Raw genomic sequence first — 27464 nt, 5'->3', positions numbered from 1 at the left:
CTTATGTTCTCTTTTGCTGACCAAGAGTCTCTGATCTGCTTCTGTGTCACATCCAGTAAGAAAACTAAGCTAAGGAAGATGATACTTCAGTCACAGCTATTGCAGTCTTACGAGTCCTGGAAATGAGAAAACCATTGGGGTCTTAGTGGCAGAAATTTTCAGGACTTCATAAGATGTTCTTGTTTTATAACCTTGATTTATTTTATTTTTTATTTCACTCTAAAACAGACAAAAGCAGATGTTGACAGTGACTCCTTGCCAGCAGCAATCCGGAACTCAGAGGAACGTCTCTCCAAGGGTGACATGTACCTGCTGGAGAATGGGCTGAACATCTTTGTGTGGGTGGGAGTGAACGTGCAGCAAGGCCTGATCCAGAACCTCTTTGGAGTGTCATCCTTCAGTCAGATTAGCAACGCCTCGGTGAGCTGGATGGCAGTGCGGGAGCTAGTGTCTGTGATAGTCGCCCGAAACTTAAAACAATGAGAGCAAGTTGAGAAAATAGTGTTAAATTTTTCATACTAGGAACAAGAGCAGCACAGGTATGTGAAACTATAGTGGAAATGTCCCTAGTCTGGGCATGTTGGGCATGCTTTTGCCTAGCTTTATTTGACAAGCCACATCTCCGCTGGCGGTGAGGAGAACAGTCAATATGTAAATGGAACGAATAATTGACCTTTAATTCTGATATCATGTTATATTCTCTTCTAACTAGTTGAGGTTAAAGAGATTGTATGTTAGTGGGGGTAGACTTATCTCTACCCTTATGTAATATGACAAAACTTCTGAGTTTTGTTTAATGTTGCTCTACTTCGCATGACTAATGGGGTTTGGATATCTTTCATTCCAGAGTACCCTGCCTGTCTTGGAAAACCCCTTTTCAAAGAAAGTACGATCTATTGTTGACATGCTTCAAATGCAGAGATCCCGCTACATGAAGGTAAAAATGTTGTCCCCCATTCGTAGCTTTAAATCCCCTTCCCTTTTAGCAGAGCAGGTGATGCCTGGTAATGCTGCAATGCTGAACTTACTCTTCCTGATCTCATAAATGTGATTCAAACACAAAGTTTTCAAGGATCTGAAAAAAATTTTGTTACTAGTTTTGGAGTTCCGTGCTTACCATAGTTTTAAAACTAAATTTTTTCAGACCTATTATAATATACTACCGCACAAACCACGTACGTGGTATTTTCCTTCTATTTAGAAAAGATTGAGACTTAACCCAGCTTAGTTACAGAAGTCAAAGCACGTAAGCCATATATGCTGTGATTTTGGTTATTTTTGAGCTATTTAGCTTTTTGCTCTTTTTTCCAAGAACGTTCATTCTGCTGACTACTCACTGTTGGTTTTGTTCTTGTTTTTTGTAGTTAATAATTGTGAAGCAAGAAGATAAGCTGGAAATGCTGTTCAAACACTTTCTAGTGGAGGACAAGAGCCTGAGTGGGGGGGCTTCATACGTGGACTTCCTGTGTCACATGCACAAGGAGATTCGGCAGCTACTGAGCTAGAGGAGGGAGTGGTGCTGGAACTCAGCAGTGACATTTCAGTCTCCACTAATGACCTGATCAGAAGGCCCAGCGCCCTCAAAAAGGACAACGTAGAAATCTGTACAATTCCATAATTTTTAATACACATTGCATAAGCAGAAACCCTTTCAACCTCTCCCAGTCCTGTATGAGAGATGAAAATTTTCCTGGTGAGGGCTAAAAAAAAAGAAAAAAAAGGCCTTTGATACCAGGTCTTTTACTTGTATCTAAATTGTTTCCTGTGCTTGGCAGGAGTTCACCCCCCCACCCCATGCTCGCTAATCCTGTCGTAATGAATGTAGTTTTTTTCAGTTCATTGTACATGATTCAACATTGGGTGAAAAAGCGATAACTCTTCAAAACTTCTGGTAGTTGCTGTGTGTTTGTATGGGCGCGTGTGCATGCTCCAAGTGTGAAGAGGATGCGCAGGTTGGGAGGCCAAGAGGCAGGTCAGGTGATGGGAGCTGGAGCAGCCAAACATTTTGTCGTCTTCTCTTAAGAGGGAAACGTGACGTTGCAGAGCACAGATGTATCACGTGGCTGGCTGAACCAGAAATCCATGAAAAAGGAAACGAGTGGTAAGGCAGGAGGCAGCAGGGCAAATGTCCTTCCACAGTCTTTCCTGTACTATACGTTGCTGTGCAGATCTGCAATGGAGTAAGTAACAGTTCAGTGAGCAACAACCAACGGCGTCTGAACAGCGTAGGGGTAGAGATGGTGCTTCCTGTTGCGTGTGTGGTGACTCCTTATTGCACGGCTCTGTAATGTCCTACTCAATCCATGTTCCATGGCCTCTCCTGCAGAGCTTACTTGTCTATCCAGATGGTGGTGGGAACAAAAGCCTCTTAGCCTTAGGCAGAGAATACTTTTAACAAGGTGATGTGGGGCTGTGTAGGAACTGGATGATAAGGAAGTGGCCGTTTTCAAACATATTATTGTGAATTATAGCAAACAAGCAGGAATTTGAATTACACTGATGCAAATTTGAGACTGCTTTGTACCCTGGAATACAAGGAAGGGGATACAAAAACTAAGATTTAGACTGTCCTGTAGTAGGTATTTCAAGTACCTGATTTCGGTTATTGAAAGCATCTGGGCCGTAGTGAAGAGTTTCATTACTGGAGTTTATACCCTCCCCCATTCTACCTACTGATCAGCTTGCACAAAACTTTTTATAAGCCTGTTTGTTAAACTAAAATACCTCAGACAGATTTATCCATCCACTTTGGCCACTCTGCTGCTCCATTCTGCAAGGGTGGATGAGAAGACTCCTGCGAAGAGGGAGCGAGTGTAAATCAAATTCAGAATTCTAAGGGCTTCGTTTATTCGCTTTTGAAAGGGGGCTTGTATATTTTAGCCTGAATGCTTAAGGAGTGTTCTTACAATACCCAGGAGTTTAAGCTACCAATAGCACTAAAAGTGGAAGGAAGAATGTGGGTGGATTAGAGAAGGTATTATCTGGGCTTGATATTTCAGAGGAAAGTCCTTGTGAAGATCAGAAAAATATCTGGCTGTGGTTTTAGTTCTGTATCCTGTAGCATGTATATAAATCCATTTTTCTTCTAATGCTGCTAGTTTGTCTTCCCTCCCATCACTACACAGAAAGGAGAATATGAAAATTGTAGTGGAGAAACTCTCAAGACGCAGTTGACAGAACCTTCAGAGTTTTTGTATGAACGTGGCTCAATTTTTACTCCGCGTACTGCCTCCAACCAAAAAATCTAGAGGATTTTTAACCAGAGGGGGAAAACAACTTCCCAGGAATATAAGGCACAGCAACCACAGACTTCCACAAATACTGATTTCTAGTATTAATACTGGGGGGGTGTGTGGGGTGGAAATGAAATCATAAATGAACCTTCATTTTCTTCACTTGTTTTTCCAATGCATCTTTTAATTTGTAAAGAAATAAAAATATATTAAGATGTATTTTATGTCATTGTTAGTAAATAAACACTGCTTATTTTTCCAAACCCTGTATTTTGCGGGAGGGAGGAAATGGGACGGGCTGAAGCCTAGCTGATTGATCCTTTACAATCCAATCTTCTGCTGACCAAGTTCAGTCTCTTTTTTTTTTTTTTTCCCTTATTCACAGTGAATGGTGATAAGAAATTCAACAAGAGTCAACAGACAAAAGGTGCTGTTTAATCTCAGTGTTACTTTGCTTAGATGAACATTTTTAAACTTTCTGCCCCTTCTGAACTTTCATTTTGCAAGGAGACTTCCATTTTCTCTAACAGCTTGGGTCAGATTGATTGGTTTTTTTTTTTTTTGTCTACTTTGGAAAGTATTACCCTTACCTTGTGACAATGTTAACTTAAAGACTTCTGCAGTCTTAATTTTTCAGAGAAATAGAGCGACTATTTCAGAGTTAAGATAGCATGGAAGTTGGGAGGGGTGGGGGGTTTTTTGGAGGGGAGGGTGCTAATTGCAGAAATGCAAGTTCAGATCGAACTGGCAGTGTAACTTGACCGTAGCCTAGAACGTGGATATTGTACAATGTGCTGATAAACCTTATAACAATCTCTATGAAAGCACAAGACAATCTGAATGCTAAATATCCAACAGTACTTAGTTTGCTGTAGAATATTTTTGAGGTTACCCTCCTACAGAATGTACACGATGTCCAGAATCTGCTACTGAACTGATATATTGCGATAATGATGGGCCTTGTGCATCTTGTGCATTAATCGTGTGGAGTAAACTGTGCTTGCGGGCATTTTTGTGGCAGCACCCCTTCCCATGCGCGTGGAAGTTGCCTCGCAGAGCCCATGTCTGTTAGCACTCTGGCAGGGATGGCGTGGGGGTGGTAGTCTTTCCGTACTGGCTGTGTTGTGCTTCTGGATCATGCCCGAGCAGCCTCAAGACCTAACTTTTCAAAGGAAAGCAAAAAGGTTCCCATGTTTTAACCTGTTCCTTATACAGATAGAGAATACTTATTTGCTTGTGTCCATACTGACTACGAATTATCAGTTATAAGTATTGTGATTGGGATTAAGTTATCTCTTAAGGAATGAATTTGAAGCTTTTAGCAGTTCCATAACTGAGTGGTAATTCTAGCATACTTTTTTTATTTTTATAGTGTAGCCCAAACTCAGCTTTGCAGATACCAATTTCCCATTTACAGAATATTTTAACACCAAATGAGTTATTCTGGGTTGGTACAGAAGAGCAGCTTCAAGGGAGCTTTAAACCTCCCTGTAGATATTAAAAAAACCAAAAACCAAACCCAACCCAAAAGTTCTGTTACAGAAAGACGTTTTCTGTTCCCTGCCTTTATGGTCTTCAGCCGGAGCTAATCTCGGTGTACTTTCTTGCACCATCTAAACGCCTGCTTGGTACAGGAACCACCTCTCTGCAGGTGTATTTGCTGGCGCAGTGAAGCAGCTCGGGGTTTTTCCCTCTCAGCCGAAGGTACCGGCCACGCAGGTGTCCTCACGCCTGCGTTAGAGGCAGAGGATTCACATCACCTTGAAGTAAGGCAGCACATTACCGAAGCGCTGCTGTTGTCTTAACGGATCTGTGTTACCTTTCGCTGCCCCTACGGCCGCTGACAGTCGCGCACAAAGCGACAGGAGGGGGAGCGAGGCGGCACCGGGGCCGGCTCTGCCCCGCTCCCGGGGACCCCGCCTCGGCCTCGCCCGGGCCGCGCCGCGCTCCGCCGGCCGTTACGCCCCTCGCTGTCCGTGACGGAACGCCGCCCTCGGGCGGGGCCCTCGCAGCCGCTTCCTGGGCCGGGCCGGCGGGGCTGGCCCGGGGCGGCGGGCATGGGTGGCGGCAGGCCGAGCCGCGTCCCGCGGCGGGGGCCCGCTTGCCTCTGGGTGACGCTGGCGCTGGCCTGCGGCGCGGGGGCCGCGCTGGCCGCGGAGGGGCCGGGAGCGGGCGGGCCGCCGGCGGACGGGGAGGCCGGGCTGGCGGGCGCCGAGGAGCCGTGCGGGGCGGAGGGGTGGGCGCAGGATGCCGTCCCGCCGGGCGCGGCCTTCGTCGCCGCCGCGTCGTACCGCGGCCCCGGCAACAACGACACGCGGAGCAACAAGGCGCTGCCCATCCTGCTGTGGTGGAGCGGGAGCCTCTTCCCCCACTTCCCCGGCGACACGGAGCGGATCGACTGCCCGCGGGGCTCCTGCCTCGTCACCCGTAGCCGGCGGGTGGCCCGGCACCGCCGCACCAAGGCCCTCATCTTCTACGGCACCGACTTCAGGGCCTACGAGGCGCCGCTGCCCCGCCTGTCCCACCAGACCTGGGCGCTCTTCCACGAGGAGTCCCCCATGAACAACTACCTGCTCTCCCACACGCCCGGCATCCAGCTCTTCAACTACACGGCCACCTTCCGCCGGGAGTCCGACTATCCCCTCACGCTGCAGTGGCTGCCCGGCGTGGGGTACCTGCGGGGCCCGGCGGTGCCCCTGGCCGAGAAGGACGCGTGGCGGCGGAAGGGCTATGCCCCGGTGCTGTACATGCAGTCCCACTGCGATGTCCCCTCGGACAGGGACCGCTACGTGAGGGAGCTCATGAAGTACATCCAGGTAGGTGGGGTGGGCAGGGAAGTCGCGGCATGGTGTTGCTGCAGGAGCTGGGCCCGCCTGGCCGCCCCCTTCCAGCTCCTCTTTTTAATGGGGTTTGTTTGTCCTTGTTTTTAGCCAAGACACGAATCGTAACGGGATGCATGCCGACTACAAGCTGGACAGAAAAACTAGTTGTATTCCTTCCCAAAGCGTGGTCTAGACTACACCGCATGCCAGTAGGTAGGCCCAATGGTAGCTGTTAGTTGTGGAGTTGGCCAGACTCGGGATCAGTCACAAGTTGGGCTCAGCCTGAATAAGCATGGTCTTGTGGACCAGGTGCTCCAAGTTGCTGAAATCTCTGGACCTTTAAGTTACCGTACGGGGAGGCTGTCTATTTACAAGCCCTGCTCCCATTTGAAAATATAGGTGTGCAAGAAAAAGACTGGTTGCTGTGTTTTGAGAATCTGCTTATCTGCGTTGTGGTAGGACCATGTTATTTCCATGGTGGTTTGTACTGCTCTGGCACAGCTGATGGAGAGGAGCTTCATAAGCTGAAATAACGTCGTTTCTTTCTAGCAGAAAAAAAGTTTATTGCTTTTTTTTTCTTAAAAATTCTGGAGGATAGTAGATGAGGGGAAAAAAAAAGCAAGCATGTGCTTTTAGTCTTTATCTGAAATGTCTTTTTCCTAGTCATTTCTACTGTTTCTATTGGTAGTGATTCATTTATTGTACAAGTTCATCCTGTACTCAGTAGTGAAGCAAAGACAAAATTTTTAAAATATGACTGTGTATTGTCGAAGTACGAAGTAGATTCCAGATCAAGTGTATTGTCTTTCATTTTCAGACAGTATTCTTTTAGCTCCCTGCATCAATTTTTCTCAGTCTAACAAATGGAAAATTTTTGCCAGCTTGCTGAGACTGGCAGGAACTGTGTGTAATAACTGTTTGGAAAAGTACTGCGTCCCTGTTAAGTAGAAAGATGACACTTAAATTAACATAGAGAGAGTTGAATGCCCTTCCTTACCTCTCAGTTTCTGATTTGTCTGCTAATAAATACATTTTTGGGTGACATCTTCATTTCTGAGCACTCGGTTTCCTCTAAAGCTGTTAGAACTGGGACTCTAGGGATAGTCACAAGGGAAAGAACTTGGAGTGAAAGTGAAGCTAAGCTAAACTAAGGTAGCTAGGAATTGATCGAAGTTAGGAATTTTATGAGAACTACAAGCTCTGAAAACAACCTCCGGGCAAACAAATCACTTTGTAAAGATTCCGGTTGTTATTTTAGGTTGACTCCTATGGGAAATGCCTGCATAACCGTGAGCTTCCCAGTGAGCGACTGAGGGACACTTCTACAGCCACTACAGAAGATTCTGAATTTATGACTTTTATCGCCAGGTACAAGTTTCATCTGGCCTTGGAGAATGCCATATGTGATGACTACATGACAGAGAAGCTGTGGCGTCCAATGCACTTGGGTGCTGTCCCAGTGTACCGAGGCTCCCCAGCTGTGCGGGACTGGATGCCAAACAACCTCTCCGTCATTCTTATAGATGACTTTGACAGCCCCCAAGAGCTGGCAAAGTATCTTGATTTCCTGGACAAGAATGGAGAGGAATATATGAAGTATCTAGAGTATAAAAACCATGGTGGAATCAAAAACCAGTTCTTGCTAGAGAGCTTGGAGAGGCGGGAGTGGGGTGTGAATGACATGACTCTGCCCAATTACCTGAATGGCTTCGAGTGTTTCATCTGTGACAGGGAGAACAGCCGGGTCAAAGGGGAGCAGGAACACAAGAAGTCTCATGGGAAAATTCCAGCTCCCAGACCTCGCATAGCTCAGTTCAAGCACATGGGATGTCCTATGCCAACCCCTGGGTTTGGAAGTGTTGAAGACCTCTCTGGAGGAGACGGGTAATGTACCAATACTATGCTTTTTGAAGGGGAAAAAAGCTTCAAATAATAGTAGCTGTAACTTTTAATAATGCTTTGTACTTAAAGGATCTCTTAATACATCTCCCGTTACACTTTATGTTATGTCTTGTGGGTGGTATGGTAGTTCTGCTAATACTGTGTAACACTGAGGCTGAAAAAGGGGTTTGGACAGTGGTATTGGTTAGTGGTTGAATGAGGAGCGTGAGTCACCCATAATATTCTGCTAAAATGCTCTGTGACCTTGGGCAATATCGTTATCCTTTGTCTGTCTTAGCCTTGTTTGTTTCTTTGTTTGTTTGAGGAATGTTTTTCGGTACAGAGATGGTAAAGCACTTGGTAGCCCTTGGGTGAAAGAAGCTCTATACCTCATTAAAAAGTACTGCGTTAAGAATGGGGTTGCCACTGTTTGGTGCAGGTCTGGTTAACCCCTCTTGACTTCAGAGCAGCAGTTAGGCTCACCCAGAATACTTCACAAGACTTCTTGTTGTTTTGTGTGACAGAATTCTGGCTTGTGTTGAAGGACGCCATCCCATTTATTTAGGAGAGGGACCGCGCAGGACAGAGAGTAAGTTGAGTAGTTTCTTGTCCCCTTTGCGCGCAGGGATTGCTAGTGTTGCTGGAATCTCCCAGGCCGATAGCCCAGTGTTAGCCATCTCTAGCGCGAGCTGCCCTGAAGTCTGTCAGCAGGGAACGAACCACACCAACCCTGAGGCAACCACTTTTGACAGGCAGAATAGGGTTTTGTTTGCGTGGTCTACTTAGTATTTATACATGTGTTGGTACAAAACAAGTCAGTGCTTGGGTTCCCAAACCTTGAGTTTTTCCGTTGACAGCATTTGAAGTTGCAGTTGCTAGAAGGAAGGGTTCTTGCAGTTCATAAACCATGCGTGTACTCTTTGTAGTGTGTATTACTAGTGTAACATGTTTGGATCCCCCAGGTTTGTCATTTTTCTTTGCATTACCTGCAACAATTTCTGTCTTTATAGGCAATGACTCAAGTGCATGCAATTCACTTTGTATAAGCCATCAGACAGCCATCATAAAGATAAACCCTCAGCCGTAGCAGATCTTGCCTATGTTCATAGCTACCTGTCACCAAAGATTTCAATGTTCTGATGTCAGTCCCGCTGTAGTATTAAATTAATGACTTTTTGAAAATACTGGGAAGATCTCATGCACTGTCCAGAAGGAAGTTGTCAATATACCCTATCCCAGTTTATATCAGTTTACAGCTTTGTTAATGACTTCCTAGACTAAGGAATTGAATGCTTAGGAGTGTTAAAATGTTAGAAGGAACAGTGTGTTGAAAATGTAGAATCCATCATTTCAAGTACGCTAACCCAGAACTAAGTCCTATGTGGATATGAAGCTCTAAAAAAGTTTTTATTATGTTACCTGTCCACAAAAAAGTATGAAGAATTTTGTAAGCATGGGGAACTACTTCATCCTATGTTTGGATGCTTTCAAAAATGGCCAAGTGAAGTTAAAAAAGGAAAGTAAGCCTGAGGTCATTCAGGTTGTTTAGGAAAGGCCTATTTCACAAAACTTGTGAAGTTTGTCATTAAAAAGCATTTTTCACAGTACAATTAATTCTCATGTGGACTAATTGAAAAGTTATGCTTGTAAGTAATAGGGGTCCATAATCCTTTGTTTTCTGTTGTTCGATTGATTTATTGGCGCTTTTTTATAGTAATACCTTTTCTCAGTCTCGGTAGCAAAATGTGCTTTTCCTTTGTAGCATGCTATGCAGCATCCTACCCTACGAGAGTATTCTCTACTTTTTCAGAGATTTTCTTCTGCTTGAGCAGCAGGTGGCAGTAGAGAAATGCCTTTGAAGGCACAGCATGGGTGCCTATGCCACTCGAGCTCAGGTACTCCGTCATCCTGTGCAGTGGTCATCAGCAAGGAGTTTTGAACAATTGGTCCATAATCCAAGCTACAGCTGCATCCCACGGAAGTTTCCATGTCCCACTGAACCACAGTGTGTTATTCTCCCCATGTTTACAGACATAAGATGTGTCTGGAGAAATTGTACCAGGGAAGCTTTTACATTGTCTGCTATCTACTTTAGAAAGATATGTATCTGTACCTTCTGAGGCATGATCAAGGGGATCTCCAGTGAAAGACGGTGGTTTCTATCTCGTAAGCATCTGAGCTTTCACCATTTTTATCTCCAAAATGGAACATGATTGCTTAGAATTGTAAATGGTGCGACAGTAACGTAAAATTGCCACCAAAGCATCAGCTAAACGTGCTCATGTTTTGCCAGAGTTTGACAGTAATATGTCAACAGTATGATCAATTTAAATGATTGTCTACTGAGCCAGCCAATTGTGTATTTTGTTACTTTAGAAAACATCATTGTGGAAAAATGACACGGGCCTAGTGGGGTTACAGATGATAGAATATATGCAACATACAAGGTCTGACTATAAACATACACTGTGACTTTGAGTTCTGGAGGCTTCTGGAACTCAGAGAACAACAAAGGCAATTGGAGTTTATGTATTTTTAGAGCAAGTACCCAATTACAATAAGGTTACCCTGCGCATCTGCATGCTCTGTAACCCTTATTCCCAGATGTAACTTGTTTTTAGGGTTCATGAATGTGCTGAATTGACAGAACTGTTGCATCAGAATCTCTCTCTATGTAGGTATATGTAGCCAGAGCACATTTTTATACTTTCACCTTGCCGTCCTTTAGCTCTAAGTGTGGAGATGTGGTTCCTAAATCCTTATGCTTGCAGCCTCACTTGTATTTGGACTTCTGGGCTTCACACCCAAGTGAGCTTAAGAAGAAAGGCTGTAGAACAACCATTTGTATGTGTTAGGTTATGGGTCAGTCGCTATAATCTATTGAATTCTGGGCTGCTTTGTACAGTATAAGATAGTGAGTTACAGTGCTACTGATGAGTAGAATATCTGTTTAGTAGGAACTGGAATCTCCAATTATTCTTGGACTCCCACCTTTGTGAAAAGAAATGTTTGGTTTGTTTCATTGATAAGGATTCATTTTCCAGAAGTGGGGTGTTTGAGAAGATAACTGTAAGAAGACTTAAGTGACATTACCTTTCCAGTTACCTAAAGTTTTCATCTGTGGTAGCATGAGAAAAGAGAAGCCAATATGCCTTTGATAAAGGAATATTTTGAAACTATCATGGTTTTGCTAGTTCCATTTTATGTCGATGTCACAGTTTTTATTTATGACAAGAGAAAAATCAGCTTAAAAGTGTATCAGATTTGCTATGTGTACACTGTAAGGTGTCTCTTGCAACAGAATCCAATAATCAGCCAGGATTAAAGATAGATCTGTATCTTACGGTAATAACATTTCAGGTGTATGTAGTTGGTAGTTTGAGGATATTTGTACAGTCCTGTTCATCCTGGGGTACCAATTTTTTCCAAGTTACAGAATCAGAGTGAAATTATTTTCTTAAAAACCAGTAACAGCAATGTAAAAAGAAAAATACCAAAGTGTTCTTATTTAATGTTTTTGACAGGAGTCCTCACTTGGATACTGGAATTCCTTTCAGTGTTGTTTCCATAGAGTTCAGCTGGAAAACATTTTCTTTTTTCTGTTACCTACTGCCACTTAGTCTTGTGTCTAGTACTTAATGCAAGTATACTAATTTTCCTAATGTGTGCCCTTATTCAGTGCTCTAAAAAACAAGTAACTCATGTTGGCAGTCCTTGAACAAAGGTTAATAGATTTAGCTGGTAAGCAAAGTGATCTCACAGTGTGTCCAAGTGCTGCATTTTAGAAAGGAACATTTCAGCAGACTTTTTTTTTTTTAATGCAGAAGTAAGCCTCTGTCTATGATCCTTCACATTGTAGTCTATGTTAAAAGGTTTATTTTGAGGTCTTTGTTGGTGTACACTGCAGAAATGTCTCACCATAGATCATAGAATCATTTAGGTTGGAAAAGACCTTTAAGATCATCGAGTCCAACCGTTAACCTAGCACTGCCAAGTCCACCACTAAACCATGTCCCTAAGCACCACCTCTACACGTCTTTTAAATACCTCCAGGGATGGTGACTCAGCCACTTCCCTGAGCAGCCTGTTCCAATGCTTGACAGCCCTTTCGGTGAAGAAATTTTTCCTCATGTCCAATCTAAACCTCCCCTGGCGCAACTTGAGGCCATTTCCTCTCGTCCTATCGCTTGTTACTTGGGAGAAGAGACCGACCCCCACCTCGCTACAACCTCCTTTCAGGTAGTTGTAGAGAGCGATGAGGTCTCCCCTCAGCCTCCTTTTCTCCAGGCTAAACAACCCCAGTTTCCTCAGCCGCTCCTCATCAGACTTGTTCTTCAGACCCTTCACCAGCCTCGTTGCCCTTCTCTGGACACGCTCCAGCACCTCAGTGTCTTTCTTGTAGTGAGGGGCCCAAAACTGAACACAGTATTCGAGCTGGTGCGGCCTCACCAGTGCCGAGTACAGGGGCACCATCACTTCCCTACTCCTGCTGGGAGATAAATAAATTATTGCCATACCTTGATATAACACAAATGAGAGTAGTAGTCCACATGATCATGAATGGGAAGGGAATTGCTGAAAGTTGCAGTGGTGTAGTCTGTGCTATGAAAAGTTTGAGAATGTATGCATTGAAAAAGAGAAAGTGTATACTCGTCCGTGTAGTCTACAGATAGAGTCAGGGTTGAGGGATATAATGATTTTTTGTCTCTGCCATGTATAACCTGAGTTTGTAATGACTAGCTGTCATTTTCTAATTGTTAAATGGTTTATCTGGAAAAAAAATTGATTCTTAGGCTAACTGTTATACACATACTGGCCATGGAAAGCTATTCCCAAAATGATATAAGGACTCTGTGCTAGATTTTATTTTAATAGAAGGTTTTATTCTGTACAGTTAATAATTTAGTCTCTTTGGTTAACACTACAGTCGCATGCTGGTATTTCTAGAATGTTGTAAAGCTAATGCTGAACTTACATTTCCCGTAGAGAATTTTCATAGCAAGTTTCTTTAAATGACTTGGAGCACAATGGCACGGTAACAACATACTTTGTCATGACTACCTCTGGGCCTGTTTTCCTCTTAGGTGAAAGAAAAAAAAATTGTTTCAGTGCTATTAACAGCTGCAGACTCATTTGTTTTTTTAATGGCTTATGGTGGTGTCTCTTTTTTTGTTTCAGTTGGAAAGAGATGTGGCTGCAGGATTATTGGCAAAGCCTTGATCAGGGTGAGGCCCTCACTGCTATGATTCATCGCAACGAGTCGCATCAGGGAAGATTTTGGGACTATATGCATGAGATTTTTCTCAAGAGGACGAGGCAACACTGACCCATCTTTGTAAGAGCTTGATTTGAAAATTGCATTGAAAGTTGAGACTGCAAATTCTTACCTCGTTCCAAATGTTTGCCTTGAAATAGAAGAAAAACTCTCACAGAGACTATTTTTTCTGGCGGATGAAGTGAGTAAGTTTCTGTTATGATTGGATTTCAGCGGCGGAGATCTTAGCAACTACTTTGATTTGAATTTCAGCTCTGTGGTGTGAAGCCACTCCTGACTTGCGGGTGTCAACATGTGGGGCAAAAGAGGAATTTACTCTCCTTTTGCATTTGGTATCATTTCATTGTGGCTTACGTGACTTCAGAGGAACACCTCTTCAGACTCTTGCTCAAATGCCCTAAGTTATTTCAGGGATTTTTTTAATCTCCAAAATACTAATTGTTTTTTAGAAGTATTTTATCAGTCACTTGTTCTCCTCATTAAAGTGTACTTTTAGCTGCTATTAACAAATAGCTTTTCCAGTGAAGGAATTACAAAAGACAAATGTCTGAGGAGAGCAATTGTGCCTTATGAAATTGCAGCAATAAAGTCTCTTCTCCCCAAGTAAGCATGCCTCAAATACTCCTACTTTTCAGGGTAACTGAATAGCTATGGGCAGGTCACTTACTCTCTGCCTACTTTTCCTCTTTTGCTAACTTTCCAGGCGATACGTACAATGGGATGAGAGACTAAATTATTTAATTCACAACTTTCCACAAAGTATTTCACACCAGAAAGTGTATTACCTGGTATTGTGCAGAACTAGAGTAAAATTAGTATGCTTGGTTCTTTTAAGTTTCCATCAAAGCTGAAATCCAAGCTATAATCTTGACTTCTTGTTATCTCCTTAGTACCAGCAATACAGAGGCCTTTGATTTGCTCTTTTTGAGTATCTGCAGCTTTCTGCAAAGACAAATACATTTTGACGATGGTGCCTTTCCAGTGGCCTCTGCAGTTTGGATACAAACCTTGCAGTCCTTCTGTGCTGAAGGGGATGATCAGAACCAGGCGCACTGAGATGGTTTTGTATCTCTACCAAATCTTAATACCTGCATTAATACAGTATGATCCTGGTCTGTGACTGGGGTTCCTAAAAGTGATGACATGTGGATAGATCTTCCTTGTTGCATAGCGTGTATCTCTTACAGATATAAATAAAGTCCACTGTTCCCTGCCATGTTGGGTACCTTTCTGAAATAATTGATCTTGCATTGGAGGGAGACTAATTCACTTAGTGTCACGGGTTTAAAAGCACAGGTAAATATGGCCATGCTGCAGTGATATCTCTAATGGTACCATGGTATTTTATTTCTCCGTTTCTCCTCCCTCTTCAGAAGTAACTACTGACTAAATGGCCAGAGTTTATCCATGCCTAAGACAGAATGTTGGTAACGAAGGTCTAGAGTCTGTGGGGTAATTTCACTTCGTAGGGCAGTTCATGCATTACTATGGGAAGTCTGAAGCCTGTTAGTAAAAGTTAGGAACAGGAGTAAATCTATATTCTGTCCCTAATTAAGTCACTATCTATTGCTTAGCTGTGGATGGATCACTTAATCTCATTTTTTTCTCAAATTCCCGTTCATAATGTTACAGATATGATATTATGGGTATAATATTAGTATAGGTAATGCTATGCATCTCAATGTTTGCCTCTCAGGTGATACAACAATATTGCAGTGTTAAAATCTGGGCACCTTGATAGGGGAGACTTCAGACCCATAACTATTGCGGGATTCTTGTAAATGTGGAAAATACGTAAAATACACACTGATCTCACCTGATTTTTTTAAGGAGAAAACTGCTTTTTTTATATCTCTTCTATAATACTAGTAACAAATGGTTCTTCAGCTAAAATGCATTATCAGTTTATATTCCTTTTTTTCAGTTACTCAGGAGACATGAATACTTAAGTGAATATATCTGAATTAATTGTTAAAGTGGATTACTGAAATCAGATTAAGATTACAGATATGTGTATTCAGGATTGAAGTGGCCACAATGTGCTTGAGAAGTAAACTAAGATAAAACAAATTAAGGCTGCTTTAATTCTGAATATCAACTTCTACTGAACAGTTTAATTATATTTAAATAAATTGTTTGAATTAATGCCTTCAGTTACTTCAGATTCTCTTCATTTCATGTTTCTGTATAGAAAATCAGTCAGTCTTCTTTAACTGCATGGTTCTCTTAATTAGCTATATCTCAAAACGCTTTCTTATTCAAGTGTCTGGTGGGATAGTCAGGAAGAGAATTTCTGATCTTGCTTTTTGTACTAAACATAAAAAACAAGAACCAGGTACTAGCACATTCTGCTTTTGCTATTTTATCCTGTAATTTAACTAGATTTTCTAGAAGTGTGGGGTTTATAACCAAGTCCAGGTATTTGTTATAATTCGTCTGCTGTTGCCAAAATTAGACATGCTACATTTAATGTATTGTCCTTGCAGGAATAACAGGAGGAAGTACCAATACAAGCATGGGTATCATAGCACCTGCTCGGTTCTTGATTAGTGATGTCCTAAAGCTTCACTTTGCTCAGTAAAATGAGCATGTTTGTCAACTAACAATAGAATTGAAGATACGGTGGTACAAACTTAAGAGTAGCTAGCAAACCAGATAAAAACTTACTCCTTGGGACCCTGATTCGTTAATTTGCTAGCTCACAACCATGTATTCCTTCACCACTATTTATTATCCGTACTCAGTATATTACAGTCACCAGTCAACAAGGTTTTTTGTTAGTCCTACAGGGGTTCTTTTGGTATGGGTTTGGGGTTTTTTGCTATACGTATGTACTACAGAAGGCTGTTGGTTTGAGCTTCATGACTCTTGCCAAGCATGAGTGTTTCTGATTGCTATATCCCTTCTTAACACAGGTATGAAAGTAGCACAGATATGAAAGTAACTTTATCACAGAAATTCTGTGGTTTTTGTCTGAGTTTTTCAAAGCACAACTTTTAGTTTGTAGTTAAGAGTCACGAGCCAGTTTCAATAGCTTTCTCTTCTGAGTTCTTAGTGTCTTCCTAGGCTTAACTATTTTTTACAGTCTTACAGGTGGTGAACTTCTCAAAAGGTAATGAGTATCAGCTACCACTCTTCCCAGCCATGATGCTCACCCAAGCCTTGTGTTTCTCTTGTATCTGCAGAGTTTTTTCTGTAGTAATAGCTTTATTGTCTCCTGTATGTCACAATATGTCCATGATTTATAAATAGTGTGTCTATTGCCTATATTAATGTACTAAATGTGTTTCACTTATTGTACATGGTGTTCAAGAATTAAGGCTGAAATATTTCTTCCAGTGCGTAGTATGAATAACTTGTATAGCTGCCAGGCAAACTCCTCAAGGGCAGGGGAGGCGGGAAACTTCCCTAGCTGGCTAAAGACTTGTGGTTGCAGTTCTGTTCCAGGCTGCTGACCGACCTTCACAACATCCACTTCTCTGCACAGCAAGGACTGCAAAATGTTGAATAAAGGTGGTTCTACCACCAGGGCTTTGCTTTCATCTCCCTCCTGTTATTTGGAGGAGGCAGGAGGAGAAGCTGGGTCTCATACCCTTGAAGAGTTTGAGATTAATTTACATAATAATGCATTTGAAAGGATTGCTATATCGTGTCCAAAGACTACTGCCAGTCTTAGCCAAAGTGAATTCAATTTATGATCCTAGTTGTCTTTCTACTAATGGAAGTACGTGAATGCAGACAAGGAGGAAGTTCACTGCAGCAACTATTAATATTTTGGAAAAAGGTTTCTGATTTCTGTTCTTGACTGCTAACTGGATTTCTCAGTTCACTGCTTTAAATCCAAACCAGCTAGATGGTGGCTGAATGTCATCACTCACGTTGTGACTACTGGAAGGCTTATATGATACTCAGACTGAACAGTGTATACAACATCTTTCTTAATCAAGTTCTTACAGTGCAGGTGCCCATACTCATAAAAACACACAACTGAGACTCATCGGGAATTTTAGCAAAGATATCAAATATTGAGGATGATAAAGAGATTACCTCTGTAAACTCTTTGGTAGGCTTCTACTAACTAGGGTGAGTCACTTCACTGCTTGTCATGCATTTTTCCTGTTTACTGTGTGACTAGAGGGAGGATTTCAAAGCTGTCAGAATACCTTTATTCACCAGCATTAATGTTCTAAAAATAGGTATCTCTATTTTTTCAGTAAGAAGCTGGGTATTTTATATACTGAACTAGTAGTCTGTGTTTTCTGTCCTTTAGCAAGGACTGCAATTTCTAGGAAACAAACAACCTCACTGAAGAACATTGATTTGATACCTAACATTGGTAATTTCTAGAACTGAAAAAGAATTGGCTTTTCTTATTTCTGTCACTGTAGTAATTTTCAAACTGAAGGATCTCTGGGTCCTCTGTGATGGTAGGTAGAATGAGAGCCAAGCAACAGTGGATATGTATGTTTGGAGGGAAAGGAGAATGAGATTCTTTCCCTGGAAATAGTCTGCAAAGTGCAGCAGGTGGAGAATCACAGCAGAAATGCCCCTCTTGCACCTTGGCAGAGGGTAGTTTTAACTGGCATGGAAGAACAAGTAACTCCTAAAGGACTGGGAATGGGGTAAATTTAATTGAAACACAGCCGTCAGGGACATCCCTGTTTAAACAGGCTTTGCTATGTTAGACAAGCAGCCATCTGCCTCCCTTACCATCCTTGCATACCCACTCTTCAGCCATTGTCCCAAGAGAGCCACTCCCTTAATGATTAGCTGTCATCCATTAGGTTGGATTTAATTAAGATTGTTGATGGATCTCCAGGCACCTTCTGAGAAGTTGTATTAAAGGGAAACACAGGGTGGCAGGTTCCTTCATTCTGCCCAGAGACCTCTACTGACAGGTTGAAATTAATCAGAGACAAAATCCTTTTAGTGATATGACCAGCTGAGCCAAAGCCTGTGTCAGGCTTTAACAAACTGCACTTCTCCTATGATTCAGAGCTGGCAGAGAGAGATACATGGCCCTGCAGAGGAATTAGGAAGGGTGGAGAAGAATGGAACTGCAAGATTTGTTCCAGAGCTCTGACACGACTGGCATCTTAATTTGTATGCTGTTACATACATTCTTTCCTGCAGAAAAGACCCATCTAATGCTGAAGTGTCTCAGCTAGAGGTGGTTCTGGGGATCTTGGAATGGATCAGAGCAGATACTTTGTGGCATCTCTGAGCAGATAAGGAGGCATCAGGTAATTTGCAGTGGAAATGGGCTGGATTTGAGTAGATCTGGGAGTTAGGGACTAGGGATGGCAGCTCAGAACTAGTCAGGTGGACGGAATAATGCAGGGCAGCTGATCTGATTGAGATAGCTCAGGATCAGGTAGGCTATTGTTGGAGTAGGGGTTGGGGGGGTGAGACGACAGAAAAGAAATTGCATCTGTCATTGTGCTAATGAATGCATTTGTGTTAGTAAGTGCATTAAGTGCTAATACTGTCCAAACACAATAGCTCAGCAGACAGGAGTAAGTCTGAACCGACTAGAATCTTAGCAAACTGGTTAGTTTCACTACTAAAGTTAAAGTGGGGGTGCCTTAACTTTTAAGGCATCTCCAATTAACTTGGAGTTTTAGGAGGTCAGGGTGTGACAGTTGAGAAGAAACTGTGGTAGGTGAGAGTATTATGAAGTTGTATGAGAAGAATTGGGGCATTCAGGATAAACTTGGGTGAATATACTGGAATTTACCTGAAAGCTGGATCCAAGCAGTTCAGAAAGACAGGGATATCAACTCTATTCATTTCTCCCAATACAACCGATTTCTTAGCCTCATCCCATAATTGTTTTTTAGGCAGCGTCTGGAGGTTTTACATAGTTACTCCAGAAAGTGAAGGATCCATGGTGTAATTTCTCACCTCTTAAAGAGGTATTTAAGACAACAATCTCATTTTAAGGGTGTATTTTATTACAGCATTGTTAGCATTGTATTTAATTGTGGCACAGCATTATGCTACAGCATGCTGTAGCATCATAACTGGCCCTTATTCCAGTTGTGATATAGATTCTTTTCAAATCTGATACTAGTATTTAATCTCTGCAGTTCATTTTGATTTTGACTAGCTGAAACGCAGGCTAGGATTCAGCTTTAACTATGTTGATCCAAGTAAAGTAGTTGTAAATGCAGTTAGAATTTTACATGTTCTTCATAGTTGTACATTCAGGATTCACAATGAAACATCGTCAGTGTGTTGAGGGAATTGGGTTTCTGACTGTCCCTATAAAGTCGGAACTTCTGTCCCATCCATTAGTGTGTCTGTGCTATCAGCTATACAAAATACAGGCTATAGAGAGACTTGGCTATTGAGTAACACACCTCCTCTGTAGTTCCACATTCTCCCTTAAAACGAATGTTTGTGTCTTGCTTCGGACATCACTGCATGGTGTGTGCAGACACCATCACGTACGTTATTCTGTCTGCTCGGGAATTCTTAGGCTGATGCTCCAATCCCAGGCTGAATGCCAAAAAAAGAAATTCTAATGCAGACAGCATTAACTGACAGGAAGCTATTACAATTCTCCTTGTGTAGCTTGCCTTTCTCTTTCTCAGCCTCCCCCCCATCTTTCTTGGAATTACTTAAAAGAGAGATCAGCTTTTGAAGGTGACTGTACCTGAAGGTGCTGCCACCATTAGCTAATGTAATTTGGAAAAAGGGAGGTTGATTTACAGGGGGTGCAGTTCAGCTTCTCTTACATCCTGGTATTTGCATCTTTCCCTTTTATTGTTCTTGTGCAAGTCTAGCCAGTAATTGCAGCAGGCAAACGCAGCAGAGAAAAGTGGGTATCAGTAGGGGTAACTAGAAGAGGCAAAACCAAGAGTAGCTGACCCTCACATGAACTGGAATACTGAAAAGTACTTCATCTCCCTGTCTTGAATTTGAAAGATTTCTAATGTTTAGAGTTGCAGGATGCAAGCCTTCTAGCCTAATTTGAAGGTGTCAGCTTGTTTTTCTTCTTCTCCACTGGTAGCCAAGCTAGAACGATGGCTCATTTCCTGTCCCATCAGAAAAAATGGAAGTAGAGAAACATCTCTCTTACCAAAACGTTTCAGAACTTCCAGACAGACTGAATTTGGACCTAAAGAGATGAAAATTTGCTTCTAAAGAGGACCAAAAGAAATCTTTTGTTTACTTGAAAATGTCTTCTCATATTCTTTGGACTCTAAGAAAATACTATTTTAACAATAACACAAAAATAATTATAGAATCAGACATACCAGAATATATTAAATCTGCAGATGCAGTAAATTCTAATATTGATACTGATGCAGTAAATTCTACTAATGCTACCGAGAATATTCTGGTATGGGTCTGGTGATGTTTAAATCAAGGTAACAAAATTTCCAACGTCTTGTTAACTTCCTTCACTGGGCAGAGGCAAGTGGAGTGCTTTTTTTTTTTTTTTTACGTGCATAGCTAGGAGGTTGAATATATTCTTTTCATCCAAAGCAACGTGCTATGCAAAAAATTGTTCCAACGTTTCTATGGAAGAAAACTGATTGTTCCCGTGTCCTCCGGTGCACAAGGGAAATTGGTGGTGCCTGAAGGAGCCCTGATACGGTGATAAGACAGCTTACTCAGTGACTGCTATATGACAAGCATCCGAGTATTTCAGGTCCCCGGTCCAATGTCTAACTCATCAGTTCTCTACATCTACCTTGTCCCTCACGCTGTGCAGAAATCTGTTTGTACCCCAGCCCTTGAAACGTTGCTGTGCCTTCTGTATTACCTGTCATTTTCAGCTGGGGATACGAGGGCTCCAGAATCAGCCAGACGAGTTGAGGACTTCCAGGGATTTAAATCCTACGCTAGGAAAGAAACTTCTGGGAACAAGGGGATTCTCCACTACCGAGGATGAGGCTGTGAGACCACCACCACCGTTTCAGAAGCAGCCGTTTCAGTACCTTCTGGAAGATAGGGTAGGAACATCGGTAAACAATGCAAGAGAGATCCAGCTGGTAGTATGTAACGGAGAGAGATGAAGGGCTGAGAGTGAAGCGGTGCCGAGTTTCAAGCACCAGGAAAAGTTTCCATACAGTTGCGGAAGAATTCTGTAAGTTCCGTTTGAATTATTTGGAACAATCGTGATCTCTTCTGCTCTGGTGCGTATGCTCCTTCATTGGTTAAGTTGGCTGCAGAAAAAGCTTTGAGATGTGAGTTGCTGGAGTTGTTACCGGGTGGAACTGTGAGAAGGTACTCGATTTTCGCGGGCTTTGCCTGGAGAACGGGATGGGGGAGGAAACACGAGGGTACACCGCAAACGGATTGATTTGCCGTTTAATGGGGTGACGACGTTACCTACCGGCAACCGCCTTCGGGCTCCCGGCGGACGCACCTTTACTGGCACAGCCCGGGGGATGCCGTTACCCCGCCCCGGGCCCCGCCACAGGCGGCGGCGGCCGGCGGGACGCTGCCCCGGCGGCGGCCCCGGGGCGGGCCGCGCAGGCGCCTCGTCGGGCGGGCGGGGCCCGGGGCCCGCTCACCGCGCGGCCTGTCGCAAAGAACATGGCGGCGCCCGTCTACCCGGCCTGGGTCACCCGCTGGGTCTCTGGGCAGTGGCGGCAGAAGAAGCGGCCCCCGGTTCTCCGCCCGACCCGGCCGCTGGTGCTGGCCAACAAGGTAGCGAACCGCAGGGAGCAGGCGGGAGGTGAGTTCGCCGGCGCCAGGCCGTTAAACGCCCCCTCCCCGGGGGGAAGCGGCCGGGGATGGGGGGCCCCCAGCCCCTGCGGGGTAGGCCTGCCGCCGGCGGGCCCTCCGGCGTTGTCCCCGGGAGCTGCCCCACCGCTCTCCTGCGACTTTACCCTGGGAGGGGCCACGGTGGTGTCAGGGCTGGGTCGAGTCGCCGCTGGGGAGCGCCTTGCGCTCTGCAGGGCAGCGGAGGGGAAAGGGGTCTGGTTTGTGCCATAGAATTACCACGCGGCTGCTTTTGAAAAGGTCACTTTCTCATACAACAACCCTAAATTTGCGTCTCGCGATCTCCTACAACAACCCTAAATTTGCGTCTCGCGATATTCCGTATGTGACTCACACGTGTAAAATACTTTGTTACATCTCAGCATAGCATTTGCCTTTAGAATTCACTCGGATGTTAGGTGGCTGCAGCGGTGCTCATCTTTGTGCTAGCGACATCTTCTCTACACAAAACAAAGATGAGATCTTTAGTGTCGTTTTTTCTCACCTGCCTCTACCCCATCTGAAACGTCTCTCAGAGACAGAGACTTATGCACTGTGGAGGCTGTTAGTGTGAAGTCCCAAGCACCTGAGATTTTTGGTTGTGTCTTTCCCTTCTAGAGGCGACGTGCATTACGGAGATGTCAGTGATGATGGCCTGCTGGAAACAGAACAACTTCAACGATACCGCTTGTGCCGAGGAGATCCGGATGTTCTATGACTGCGTGGCAAAGGCAGAAGTAATTAAGGCCTCTTTTGTGTTCTTCAAGGCTAGGAGGAGGGAAGCAGGAAGCCCCCAATCATTTTTTGTGTGCCAACAATAATAATGTTCTCTGGACAATTTGATTTGTGTTGTAACTCATTTGAGCTGTAGGAGAGATGCAGAATCATGTAGGTCAAACACGCGGTCCTTCCTTTTTGAATGCAGAAGATAAATTAAAATTAAGTTAGAATTAAAATAAAGGAGCGTAGGAAGGGACTGGATGTTTGGTATGTTATAACTAAGGATGAAACAATAGTCGCATCCGGTCCTTTTTGTGTGGTCAAATTCTTGAAGTAGAGCTCAGTTGCTGTCAGCTGACACTAACCTAGGCCGTTTGCTTTGATTTCTTCCAGTTTTTAATCTCTAACGTTTCAGCACTAGTGAAGCAATAACAATCACTGCTCTTCTCCATATTACGTGATAGTTCTGAATGAGGGAGAGTACAATTTGGAGCTGTTAAGTAGAGCAGTGATTTGTCTGGTGCGAGATCTGGATTATATTGTAACTGGGGAGATGTACAGTGTAGGTAAGTTTCAGCACTGCTCTGATTCATAAAATTAAGAAATAGCTGACTTGGGTACCAATCCAATACCTGCATTATCTAGACACTGGGGGGGGGGAATTAGGATTCTCAAATTCCAATCTGTCATGAATCTGTAAATAGTTCTGTGCTTGCAGGGGTGAGGGTGGAGACAAGGCAGTAGAGAAATAACTAGTGGTTTCAGTAATCCTCATAACAAACAGAATTGTCAGGATACATGAGGTAGTTACAGCTATTCCAGATTCTCTGAAAACTAGGAGTTCTTTTTGGCTGTTTCTGACTTTGAAGGCTAGACATTTTCTTGAAAAATAAATTTCATATTGTTTGGAAATTAAAGGTTTCCAGCTATATGAAAAATTTGAAATCAAGTCAGTTTCAAAAGCAGACTAAAGGTAAGTACATGTACTAAACTTGTCCTTAAACTGATTTCAGGTTTCCATTTTTTTCAGTAATAGTACCGTCATTTAATAAATAGTTTTTTTACTGCTGCTGTTTGACAGCATAAATGAAAAATTGTCCACAGTTTATTTGGTAGATTACAAAGGAAACAAATGAATAATAGAAAGTTAAAAGGAAAAATCTTCTGCGTTGTTACTATAAGTTTATAATATTGTTAACTGAGAATATGGAAGAATATCATCTTTGCAAGTTGTCGGTCATTCATTAATTTCACCATTTAAAGGTCATCGGCTTTTGAAAGCCTTGTGATCACTGAGCCAAGTGCTGTTATAAGGGTTCCTTAAAGAAATAGCGTTCTTCTCAAAGAAACATCCAAGTGCAATCAGTAGTGGTCTTTGGGGGTGAGAGTCATCTCAGCAAATAAACAGAGGTACTGTTTTGAGGTTTCTTTCTCTGTTTCAGAAGGAGCGTAAGAATCAAAATGAGGACGCTCTGTCACCCAGGGGAAACTTAACTTCAAGCAAAGTGAACAAGCTGCTGAGGAGGTTTCCTCAGATCACACGTTATGTATAATGTGCTTTAGTAAAGGGACTGCAGACAAGCAATTAAAGTTGGAGTCTTTGGCAAAAAAGTGAAAAGTGGACTTCAGTGAGCGTTTGATATCAAGTGGCGTCTGTCAGCACTGCTGTATGGATCTTGACTGCACCTTTGTTTCCAGAGTGAAAAACACCCATCTTGACCATCAGATGACTTTGTTCGTGAGGTTCTTGGGTCTTGCAGTCTTAGGATTTCTGCGGTGTGTTGTTCAACTAGGCACAGTATGGAGTCAGGTCCTCACTGTGCAACAAAATCTTCTGGGAATGCATGTAAATGCCTTTCCTAACAGTTAGGGGGTGACTTTTCCTCATGCATAAGCTTCCTGCCTAACTTCTGAGCTGCTATCAAAAAGTGCTCAGGCCCAGACATTGAGCCAACTTAAAACTGATAGTAATCTCATGACTTGTACACAATTTGATTCCTCTTGAAATTTTTTTAATTCCTGCTGCTGTACAAGAAGGCTGTAGAATGAGGAAGAAATCTCCAGCAAAATACCTTGTTAATACATTGGTAAGGATCAAATATAACTTTAACATAGAAGCTTGTGATTTAGGCCCTCTGATTTGCAGGTGGGACAGGTGTGGTGGTGCCATGTCAGATCGATTATGTTATCTGTACTATAATAAAATAATGCAAGACTGTTGTTTGGCGTGGGCAACTCATAATCTACAACAAAATGTTCCATTGTTTTGGTAAAAAAACTAAAAGGGGGAGAGAAAGTTCAAGCATGGACTGATACTGAAATCATGTATTTAATTCTTGGTTTGGATTTTTTTTTTTTTTCACTAGAGTACCACAAAAGTGCAGGCAGGTCCCTGTTGTTTTAGGAGCTAACTGGTAGGAAAAATGCAGTGCCTCAGAGAACTAACGATATAACCATTTATATCACTAATTCCTTGGGGCGTAAAGAAAAAGGAGAGTAATAGGAGCGTCAGGCACAGACAGACAGTGCGATTACCCACACGTGACTGTAGAGTTTGCACAGAGCTGGAGCTGACTTCTCTGGAGCCCCAGGCCAATACGTCTTCATCATGTAAATACTGGTCAGGTGTATGCTTTCAAGTTACTGAAGCAATTTTTGCTTAACTGTTACTTACAATGGCTCATTAGCGAGTTATCCCACAGGGTAGCTTGTTCTGTTTGTTGCTATCATGGCATAAATGGGTCTTCCAGAGGACTTGGGGTCAGTAAGAACATGATGTCCCCATCTAAGTTTGGGAAAACACTTTGGTTCTGTGACGTTTTGCATTTTCAGTCCACAAGACGCTCTCTGAGAAGGAGAGCTACTTGCTAATTCTTTGTTTCTGAAGGAGACATGCTAAATTGGGAGTGAGAAACCGATGAACTCTAGATTCACTTCTGTTGGTGACGTTTTTTCTTTCTTCGTATTAAAACTTACAAGTATAGTTTTGCACCTCTTAACCTAGCGGCTCTGCTAAATGTACCAAATTCTAGTGTCTGAAGAACTGTCTCATTATATAAGAGGCTGTAACGGAGAAACTAATACTTTGTTGTATTTTTACTTTTGAAATTTTGCGCAGCTCCCACTGATCTGGACAGCTGTTTTTGGATTTTACTGCTTCACAGTGAGTTTCACAAGTTCAGTTGTTTGGGTTTTTTTTCTGACCTTTTACATGCTTAAAATTACTATGCTAAGGTTCTCCAGTCCTTAAAGGAATGCATTTGTTTGGAGGAAGAAGGAAGGAAAGAGAATGCTTTTCAGATGCACCCAGGTTTTACAGTGCTTCTTTTAACAGTACTCTAGCAGTTCTTTTGGCTCAGGGTCCCATGCTGTAAGCAAAAACCCTCCAGTTACTGATTGTCCTTGGCAATTTGAGCTGCTGCCGTTTCCCCATGGCTTATATTGGGTGTATAAACACGTTCTGTGACACGCTTATATTGGGGGTCATCCCACTAATAGTTCATGTGCGTAATTGCGGTGAACGACACTGTCCGCTCCGAGTTCAGGGCTTGTACCACCCCATGATGCTGTTGCTGGGGAATAAAAGAAAGCTGGGTTCTGGTGCTGAGCCCACTGGTTAAGAACATTGCTGCAGAGACCTGTATGTGATTGCGTGGCGGGGAAAGAATTAAACAAAAGCTGACTAGCTGTTCTACCCTCCTAAGTCGGATTTACAGGATTTAAGCAAATCTGCTGGAATTCCTTGATCATACTCCTGTTCCTTACAGCTTGAGTATTATACCAGCTCTGGATATGATTGCTGTTAACTACCTCTCTTTTTAGGCTTCCACTGAAGATCTCTTACGGAGGAAGCATTGATATTTCAGCTGGTTTTGATGAATAGTAGTCCTGCCAGGTCAGGAGAAACAGGTTGAATTCCAGAGAGCCAAGAGCATTTTAGAAGATGGTACTTCTTGTTCAGAAGGGTCAATACAGAATAATCTGGAAAAATCAAGACGAGAGACTCTGTAGGGAATCATAGACTTGTTGTTATAGAACTGTGCTTATATCAGGGCAAGAAGGTGATTTGTGTTAAATAGTGGACTTCGGTATTTACAACTACTTCAGACTTGCCCACGCAAGAAAGTTCAAGGTATGTTTTACCTTATCTTTAGATACGTTACCTATCTAAACTGCCATAGTTATATTGGTATAATTTCCTTCTTGGTCTTCCTCTCCACTTTGGAGAGGGCCATGTAGCCACGAGAAGCTTTTGAGAATTTGAGATCCACCTCTCTCAAGAAAATGTCATTACATGTGCCAGAAAAACAGGGGGGAGTCTTGGCAAGGAGGAAACAGTTCCAAAAGAGGACCTGCCACAGAGGAGACAACTGCAAAACCCACTATACCTTTGCACAGTTAGCCATTCCTCCAGAAACTGAATGCCAGACTTGGACTGCTGTTGCTTTTGGTGCACTGGTCTGTGTTTCCTTTAAAACCACTTCATCTAGGAAATCACTTTATCTAGGAAAGCCTTGCCTTGAGAGGGAAGCAACTTACAAGCTACTGTGAGAGAAATCCATGCAGGCTTTTGCTAGAGGTTTTAAACCCTATTAGTATGTGTCAGAGGTTGAATTTCCAGGTCTAAAGGGCTGAATAGGTGAGCGTCTTACGGGAGTTCTGAAGGAGCATCAACAACCTCTGTACTCCTGACTAAGGAGCAGGTTTCTCTGAATGCCAGTAGATTTTCTGTTCCTGCCTCCAGTATATACTTTCCTTGTGTTTTCACGGGAGTAAGTGGTTCTAAATTCCAACGCGTTCCCATATTTTCATTTT

The 27464-nt window shown here is 42.9% G+C and overlaps 3 protein-coding genes across 6 annotated transcripts in view; all 3 read left to right on the top strand.

The window, feature by feature from the left end:
- Window positions 1-3452, top strand: part of SEC24C (SEC24 homolog C, COPII component) — a 39050-nt gene extending 35598 nt beyond the window's left edge. For all 3 annotated transcript variants that reach the window (XM_076338508.1, XM_076338507.1, XM_076338506.1), the window contains 3 exons: window positions 229-420; window positions 848-937; window positions 1365-3452. In XM_076338508.1, coding sequence (XP_076194623.1) covers window positions 229-420; window positions 848-937; window positions 1365-1505 — 423 coding nt within the window. In that variant the 3' untranslated portion in view covers window positions 1506-3452. The remainder of the gene's footprint in view (window positions 1-228; window positions 421-847; window positions 938-1364) is intronic.
- A 1838-nt stretch (window positions 3453-5290) lies between these two features.
- Window positions 5291-15351, top strand: POFUT4 (protein O-fucosyltransferase 4). The gene is made up of 3 exons (XM_076338505.1): window positions 5291-6049; window positions 7314-7939; window positions 13115-15351. The coding sequence occupies exons 1-3, from the start codon at window positions 5291-5293 to the stop codon at window positions 13260-13262; spliced, it is 1533 nt and encodes a 510-aa protein (XP_076194620.1). The 3' UTR covers window positions 13263-15351.
- Window positions 15352-21728: 6377 nt separating this feature from the next.
- Window positions 21729-24869, top strand: CHCHD1 (coiled-coil-helix-coiled-coil-helix domain containing 1). 2 transcript variants are annotated; one of them, XM_076338504.1, is made up of 3 exons: window positions 21729-21903; window positions 22548-22666; window positions 24095-24869. In XM_076338504.1, the coding sequence occupies exons 1-3, from the start codon at window positions 21762-21764 to the stop codon at window positions 24200-24202; spliced, it is 369 nt and encodes a 122-aa protein (XP_076194619.1). In that variant the 5' UTR covers window positions 21729-21761; the 3' UTR covers window positions 24203-24869. The 2 variants fall into 2 exon arrangements, with proteins under 2 accessions (XP_076194619.1, XP_076194618.1); XM_076338503.1 differs by having other exon boundaries at window positions 24092-24869.
- The last annotated feature ends 2595 nt before the right edge of the window (window positions 24870-27464 follow it).

This window comes from Aptenodytes patagonicus, chromosome 5 (assembly GCF_965638725.1).
Source record: "Aptenodytes patagonicus chromosome 5, bAptPat1.pri.cur, whole genome shotgun sequence".
NCBI lineage: Eukaryota > Metazoa > Chordata > Aves > Sphenisciformes > Spheniscidae > Aptenodytes > Aptenodytes patagonicus.
Note: the sequence above shows the minus strand (reverse complement) of the source record. Positions and strands in the feature narration are given on the sequence as shown.

What these genes read in the sequence shown, in the direction of transcription:
- CHCHD1 (XM_076338503.1), top strand. Translation starts at nt 21,762, where the DNA reads ATGGCGGCGCCCGTCTACCCGGCCTGGGTCACCCGCTGGGTCTCTGGG. An exon ending in CCGCAGGGAGCAGGCGGGAG is followed by an intron (nt 21,904 to 22,547) that starts GTGAGTTCGCCG and finishes TTTCCCTTCTAG; the next exon opens with AGGCGACGTGCATTACGGAG. An exon ending in ACTGCGTGGCAAAGGCAGAA is followed by an intron (nt 22,667 to 24,091) that starts GTAATTAAGGCC and finishes TCTCTGTTTCAG; the next exon opens with AAGGAGCGTAAGAATCAAAA.
- POFUT4 (XM_076338505.1), top strand. Translation starts at nt 5,291, where the DNA reads ATGGGTGGCGGCAGGCCGAGCCGCGTCCCGCGGCGGGGGCCCGCTTGC. An exon ending in AGCTCATGAAGTACATCCAG is followed by an intron (nt 6,050 to 7,313) that starts GTAGGTGGGGTG and finishes TTGTTATTTTAG; the next exon opens with GTTGACTCCTATGGGAAATG. An exon ending in GACCTCTCTGGAGGAGACGG is followed by an intron (nt 7,940 to 13,114) that starts GTAATGTACCAA and finishes TTTTTGTTTCAG; the next exon opens with TTGGAAAGAGATGTGGCTGC.